The 7653-nt window shown below is 56.4% G+C and overlaps 1 protein-coding gene across 1 annotated transcript in view; it reads left to right on the top strand.

Moving 5' to 3' along the window:
* Positions 1-7653, top strand: part of LDLRAP1 (low density lipoprotein receptor adaptor protein 1) — a 22790-nt gene that overhangs the window by 7696 nt on the left and 7441 nt on the right. The window contains exons 2-4 of the mRNA XM_007459138.1: positions 1160-1302; positions 2121-2233; positions 4557-4671. Coding sequence (XP_007459200.1) covers positions 1160-1302; positions 2121-2233; positions 4557-4671 — 371 coding nt within the window. The remainder of the gene's footprint in view (positions 1-1159; positions 1303-2120; positions 2234-4556; positions 4672-7653) is intronic.

Raw genomic sequence — 7653 nt, 5'->3', positions numbered from 1 at the left:
GCCAGCTGCATGCCAGGATCTGGATGACAGATTAACAAATTCCTCCTCACCTGGGCCTCAGTTTGGGAGACGAGGTACTCCTGTGAACTCTTGTATGACCCCTCCCACAGTGAAGACCACACTTCCCCTCCTGTCCTTCTGCCTGCTCAGGGCCCTCTCTCACGTGGGTGGGGTGAAATGGAGGCCTCTTTCCAACTCTCCCTCCTGGTCTGTTTCACCACCCAGTGAGCCAGGCTCATCCCCTCATTTCCCAACCTTCCTGACCTCAGTCGTGATCAGAGCTTTCAGAGGATCCTTCCCATGTGTCCTGTTGTGTGCCATTGCTGTAGCCCAGGCATTATTAGTCTCAAAGAGGAGAGGGGCCTTCCCCAAGACCATGCAGGTGGGGGGAAGCAGAGCTGGGATTTGAACCCAGGTCTTCCAGATTCAGTGGCCTTCATATGATGTTTTTTGAGCAGTCGCCTCCCTCTTTCCCCACTAAGCCTTACCCCACGCCCACCCTCCTTGGGCTGCTGTCTCTTTCCTGGTCCCCCTCCTCCCTACCTTTTGGTCTCTGTGGCTGTGCAGATGGAGGAAAGCAGGCCAGGCTGGGGCCATGGGAACCACCCAGTTTTGAATTCTGACTCCAGCCCTTTACTCATTGTATGTGGCCTTTGTCTGACGACTTCACCTCTCTGAGCCTCAGTTTCCTAATCCGTAAAGTGGGAATAATACCCATCTCACCGGATTGTGTTGAAGATTCAATAAGAAAATGGCATGGTTTGCCCTCAGCAAGTGTTAGTGTTGAAGTTAAGAGTTTGGGCTTCGGACTTGAAAATAAGAGTTTGATTCTTGGCTATTGCACTTGCTGGCTCTGTGGACTTGGTCATGTGATTTCGCCTCCCTGGGCCCCAGTGTCTTTGTCTGTAAATGGGTATGATAAAAGTGTCTACCTCATAGGTCCTCATGAGGGTCAATGAGAAGATTTTATGTAACGCTTCCTACCATGGTGCCTGGTACGTACTAGAAAATGTTATTCCTTTATTAAAGATAAAAGTAATGATAGATGGGGGGACCCCAGTGTCCCTGCTGGGTCTTCCTAGGAGACAGGGGCTGCAGACGCCGTCGCTGTGGTGGGCCCTGCCCAGCGGGGTCTGAGCGCCTATCCTCCTCTGCCCAGAGCTGCCCGAGAACTGGACAGACACTCGGGAGACACTGCTCGAGGGCATGCTCTTCAGCCTCAAGTACCTGGGCATGACGCTGGTGGAGCAGCCCAAGGGTGAGGAGCTGTCGGCCGCCGCCGTCAAGAGGATCGTGGCCACGGTGAGCCCAGTCAGGGTGGGGTGTGGGAGCACAAGGAAGGGGTAGCTCCTTCTGGGGCTTGGGGGTACAGCACTCATCCCCTGCATATCACCCTGACTGAATGTGTTGCAGCTGCCCTGCCCCTGTGTCCCCCTGCGTCCAGCTTAGAGAGTCGAGAGGGCAGCCGTTGGGCTGGCAGGGTCCGGCCAGTGTCCTCCTCTCCAGCTGCTATGGCCGTGGCCTCTCTAAGCCTCCCTTCCCTCAGCTCAGGCCACCAGCCTAGGGTTGGTAACTTCGTGCCAGGGAGGGATAGTGGGAGGGTTGCTGGCACCCAGCCACTTGCCCTGTGGCTTGAGGGACTGGATTTCCTCCCCAGCTCTGAGTGAGCACGTGCCCTATGAGTCCACCTCTCTTGGTGGTCTCAGCCCCCTCTGCTCAGGCCCTGGCAGGTACAGTGGGTGGAGCGTGGAGTCCCCATCCTGCTGGGCTGTGATAGCGCGTTCAGCCCTCAAAGTCTGAGGTCCCTCCTAGCTGTGTGTCCTTGGGCAACTCCCTTAACCCCTCTGAGTCCGGTTTCTCCTGAGGCAAATCCCTGCCGCCTGTGAGGATGACTTGAGGTCCCGTGCTTGGCAGACAACAGGTACTCAGTGAGAGACACTTGTCCCTATTTTTATTAGAAGAAGGTGTTGGCTGAATTGTCTTCCGCGTCATGTCTGCCAGTCACCTAAGGTGAGGCCTCCCGTGGGCCTCGTGTCTGGGGCTTAGAGCAGCTGGGTGTAGCCCACGAGGGTGGGTCCCAGGTGGGTAGGTAGGCTCCTCTGACCCACGTCTGCCCCAAGGCCAAGGCCAGTGGGAAGAAGCTGCAGAAGGTGACTCTCAAGGTGTCGCCACGGGGGATCGTCCTGACCGACAACATCACCAACCAGCTCATTGAGAACGTGTCCATTTACAGGTACGCTCAGCATTGCCCACATTCAGTCTGCTGCTCGGGGCAGTGGATGGAGTGCTTTGTCTGAATCCAGACCCTACCACTTCCTATCTGGGTGACCTTGGGGCCTTAGTTTCCTCATCTGTGTGTTGGGTTGGAGACAGATCCTGCCCGGTGTGCGGTTATGAAGCCCTGGATGCCCCGCGCCTGGCTCACAATGAGCATGTGGCTAAATGGCAGTTGCTGCTGCCATTGTCACTAGTTGCAGCCGGCCTGGGACACCCCTGCCCCCCACCCCACCCCTCAAGTGTGCTGCTGAGTCAGGCTTGGAGCAGAGAGCTGCACAGTCACTGCCTTTTTCGCTGGGAATGCAGCAGCTCAGCTCTGGACATCTGGCCAGGTGTCCAGGGAGGTCTCAGGCAGAGTCTGAGGACAGAGTGTAGATGATCTCTGTAGAGGGTGGGTGCTATTCACAGGGCAACAGGCCCGGCCCTTGGAGCCTCAGGCTGTCCCCGCCTCTCTCTTAGCTGGTCAGTTGTAAAATTTCAGAGCTGGAAGAGACCGGCAGCTCAGGTCCATTTTCTAGGTGGGGTAGCTGAGACCCACAGAGGGAATTGCCCAAGGCCACATGGTGAGATAGTGGCCGAGCTACACCCAGGACACCGAGGCCAGAGTTCTGTCAGGCCTCTCGTCCCTGCACTCTCTTGCCTTGTCTCCGAGCAGGTGGCTCAGCTGGCTGGAGCAAAGCCAGTACTGGGGTTGGGGGTGGGGGACGGTGGGAGGGTGGATGTGTGTTGAGGGCATGGTTTTAGAGTTTCTAGCTGGTGTCCAAGTACCTGCTCTGCTGAGGTCTGTGCCAGGTGAGGAATCAGACCCAGCCCCTGCCTTCAAGGAGCTTCTAGTATAGGGGGGGATGGAGCAGAGGACATGGGAGATAGAGTATTAAGTGTTTCCCAAGAGGACAGAGAAGGAGAGGCCTGCCTGGGGAAACTTGGGAGGGCCTCTCACGGGAGGTGGCGCCTTGCTGGGGCTTGAAAAATAGCAGGATCTAGTTGATTGATACCGAAGACCCAGGGCATTGAGGACAGGAGGCTGGATCCCCTGGGTTGGAGAAGAGGCAGTTGGGAACCTGGCACCCCCTCCCTCTGCCCACCTGGGGGTTTTAAATGGTGATGATCACTTTGTCAATGCCTGTGATCGAAACTGGGGCCGCATGAGGTGAGGGCGTCTGCTGAGCTTCTGTCCCACCTCTGGGCTGCCAGCTCCTCTTCTGATTGGGATTCCCAGGATGACTGGAGACAGCGGGGAGGGATCAGACAAGGCGGGGAGAATGTGTTTCAAGAGGAGGGAGCTGCTGTGTCTCTCTCCTAGGCCCCCGCCCTACTCCCAGCTCCTTTTCCCCTGGCCACAGCTCCAAGAGAAGCTGTCATTAGTCTCAGTCACCCTGGGAGAGATGGGCCTGTGTGCAGGGGTGTGATCAAAGGGAGGGCAGGTGGGGGACACTCAGGTGAAGGGCATTGTGGGCAGAGTAGTGTCCTGCCCCCCTTTCCAGCTGGTTAGCACAAACTCTTAAGAGGCAGCATAGCAGTGGTTATGGCCTCCGGAAACTAGCCTGGTGGTCTGAGACTCTTAGCCTTAGTATTCTCACCTGAAAAGTGGGGATAGTACTAGAACGCATCTCAGAGGGCAATTCTGAAAATTCAGTGAGGTGATATCCAGAACGTTGCCTGGTGTACAGTAAGGGCTCACCTACTACTATTTAGGGATGTGGCTCAGTAGAGAGGGGATATGCCCTTCCTCCAGTCTTTTTATTTTTTTATTTTTTTAATTTTTGGCTGTGTTGGGTCTTCATTGCTGCACGTGGGCTTTCTCTAGTTGTAGTGAGTGGGGGCTACTCTTCATTGTGGTGCACGGGCTTCCCATGGCGGTGGCTTCTCTTGTTGCGGAGCACGGGCTCTAGGCACGTGGGCTCAGTAGTTGTGGCTCGTGGGCTCTAGAGCGCAGGCTCAGTTGTTGTGCCGCACGGGCTTAGCTGCTCCGCAGCATGTGGGATCTTCCCGGACCAGGGCTCGAACCCGTGTCCCCTGCATTGGCAGGCGGATTCTTAACCACTGTGCCACCAGGGAAGCCCTTCCTCCAGTCTTTACCACCACTCCTTCTTGCCTAGCCTGGGTTTCCCCACTCTCCCGCACCCCATGGATGGCCCAGGATGCTAGGCCCAGAGTCCCACCCTGGTGGAGTGGGATGGCAGCCTTTCTGGAACTCAGGGGAGATGCTCTAAGGGGCTTTCGGGATGCAGTCAGGCCCCTGTGCCGGAGTCTGGTGACATTTGCCACTTGCCTTTCAGAATCTCCTACTGCACAGCAGACAAGATGCATGACAAAGTGTTTGCATACATCGCACAGAGCCAGCACAGCGAGAATCTTGAGTGCCACGCTTTCCTCTGCACCAAGCGGAAGATGGTCAGTGGGGAGAGGCTGGGCTTGAGCAGGCTCTAGCCTCGCCTTGGCAGCCCTGCCTTGGGGGCCCTGACTGGGGGGAAGGCAGGACCCAAAGGTGACATCAGTTAAAGAAAGTCTGAAGTCCCTGGGAACCTCAAGTGGGTGCTGAGAGCTGAGGGCACTGTGTAGGGCTACAGTCAGGTGGGCCATCTGTCAGGATGGGCTGCTCTCGGCTGGCCTGTGGGCAGCGACAAGCCCTAGTTCCCAGTGAGTGCCCTGAGCCGCTTCCTCTCTGTAACGTGATTTGATGGAGTTGAGATCTGGGGTGGGGGGGTCTCCTGTCACTATAAGGTGCAGGGCCTTGTAGGGATTAGTCTATAGAGACTGGTGATCAGAGGTGCCCAGTGTGAAAGGCAAAGGCGAGGGCCCTCAGAGGACCCGGCTTGTTGTGGCCAGAGAAGGGAGGGAAATGGCCATATTTTGGTACCTACTCTGTGCCTGTTTCAGTGGTAATCTTTAAGATACCGTCTCATTTACTTCTCGGAACAACTCTGCAAGGTGGGCGCTGTAACTTCGTTCATTGTTTTTATTTTTATTTTTATTTTTAATGAGGAAACAGCCTCACAGAGGTCAGCTCTCTTGCTGAAGATGATGTAGCTAGCTGTCATCTAGCAGAGGGTGCCGTTAGCTAGCAGAGGTCTAAACCCACGTTTTTTCTCTCTCTGCGTGGCTGTGAGGAGCCAGGAGTCCCTCACCCCATTTCCAGGCCGCCCTGACACATCTAGCTGGGATGAGCTGGACCTCAGTGGTCTCTGAGCTTTTGTCTTGAACTTCGTGGCAAGCAGCTGGAGGGAGTCAGCCTTTGGCATTGAAGTTTTTGTTTCTGAGGCCCCCAAGATCTGAGCATCCGCCCTGTAAGGAGGTTCCCGACATTTATTGATTTAGTATTGGCCTCTGTTAACCTCTGTGTTCGAAGCCCAGAGCCCCAGTTCCTGTGCCCTGTGGTCCTTGTAGCCAAGGAGACAGGATCCGTTCCCCTCCCCATGTCATCAAGGACATATCCAGGACGTCACAGTCTTAAAGTGGCCCCCGCCCCGCCCAGGCTTTCTGCTGCCCCTCAGGGCCCTCTTCTCCAACTTCAGAGCCAGTGGAGCATCTTCCAGTCTCCCTCTCTGCTCTGTCATCACATTGCTATTTCTGACTCTCACGCTCCTGCCTCCCTTTCATAAGGTCCTTTGTGATTGGGCCTGCTGGGTAACCCAGGATAATCCCCCATCTCAAAGTCCTTAACTTAATCACATCTGCAAAGTTCCTTTTGACATGTATAGTAACATTCACAGGTTCTAGGGATCAGAATGTGGACATCTTACCGGGGGTGGGGTGGGGTGGGGTGGGGTGGGGGGGGTGGAGGGAGTACGATTCAGCCTACCACAGGTCTTGTGGGAGGAGCACTGTAGGAGGAGACAGACCAGGGGCCTGATCCTCTGTGACCGTGGATAAGACCCTGACCTTTGGGCTGCATGCCATCAACAGAATGAGGAGGTCACCTCAGTGACCTCCAGGATTGTTCTGAAAGGTCTCAGTTTCTTTTGTGCACCTTGTTTCTTTCCTGCAGACTCGCTGTCGCCAGCCACTCACCCGGGGCCTCATGATGCCCTAGGTCCCTGAGCTGCGGTGGCTTCTCCCGTGACAGCCTTGTTCCCATAGAACAAGCTCATTATGTCCCCATTGTTTGTCTCTTCCTCCCCACTGACCAGAGCAGGCACCGGGCAGGGGCAGCTGGCCCTCAGCCACTGCTGCGGTGCAGGGGCTCCCAATATGTAGAGGCTTCCTCTGGGATGGGGAGGTCGGGGGTAAAAGAAAGTGGATGCCGGCCCAGCGGCTAAGGGATCCTGGCCTTGGGCCAGAGGACTTTAGACAGGCTTGAACAAAACCCGTCTGCCCCAGGCCAAGAGGTCAGGTACTGGGAAAAACAGCCAGCCACTGCTTGGTGCTGACAGCAGAGCCACCGGGCAGAGGGATGGGCTCCTGCTGGACACCCAGGGCCCAGACTCTTCACTTTTCTTGGCCCATTCTCATCTGCATCAGGAGCGGCTGGATATTGGCTTGTTCATCTCCAGCCTTTCCCGCCTGGCCTCCCCATTTCAGGGAGCCCTGGGGAGGTCCCTTGGAGAGACACCCCAGCCCAGGGCAGTGTCAGTAGACCACCTGATGCGTGTGGTGTCCTTGCGGCTCCCAAGGCCTCAGCTGAGCCCAAGCTGCCAGTGTGTTATGGCCTTGTGGTCTGGCCACGTTGGAGACCTTGAGACTCTCAGGGCAGAGTGGACGTTTCTGAGGAGGAGGCAGGAGGTGAAATGGGCGCCTCAGTCCGCATCCTGCCTGGTGGCAGGTCCCCCCACATGCTTGCTGCTGCCTGTCCCAGGCTGAGCTCTGTGTCGGGCACTGGGGACCCAGAGTGGCCGTGAAGATGCGAACGAGGCAACGGGAGAGAAGAGCCGGGATTCAGTAACGGGCATACAAGGAGCTTGGTTCTCAGGCGGAGGTTATTAAGTCACTCTGGAGGTGGCACATGAAGAGTTCTCAGAGAAGGAGACATTTTGAGGTGGGCTTTGAAGGATGAGTAGTAAGTAGGAGTTTGCCAGGCCAAGAAAAGGGGGGCAGGGTGGCGAGAGGGTGGGTGCACTCCAGCACAGGAACCAGCACGTGCAGAGACACAGAGGTGCACAATGAAGTGGTATGATTGGGGGTTGGGGATTCAGACGTCACCAGAGCCTGGGTGGGTGGCTAGGTGGAGTCAGCCTCAGGGGAGCCTTGAATTTGGATGCTGACGTAGCCCTCAGTCGTTCTGGCCAAGGGCCCAGAGTGTCCACATCCCCACCCTTCCTTGCTGGGCTGCCTGAGTGAGCAAGAAGCCTAGGAGCCACCCAGATTGAGGGGCAAATGGGTCCCTTTCTGGGTCACCCACCAGTTCAGCTCAGCTCAGGCAGCCCAACCACCTGGCCT

The sequence above is a fragment of the Lipotes vexillifer genome, unplaced genomic scaffold, assembly GCF_000442215.2.
Source record: "Lipotes vexillifer unplaced genomic scaffold, Lipotes_vexillifer_v1.1 scaffold496, whole genome shotgun sequence".
In the NCBI taxonomy this organism is placed as follows: domain Eukaryota; kingdom Metazoa; phylum Chordata; class Mammalia; order Artiodactyla; family Lipotidae; genus Lipotes; species Lipotes vexillifer.
Note: the sequence above shows the minus strand (reverse complement) of the source record. Positions and strands in the feature narration are given on the sequence as shown.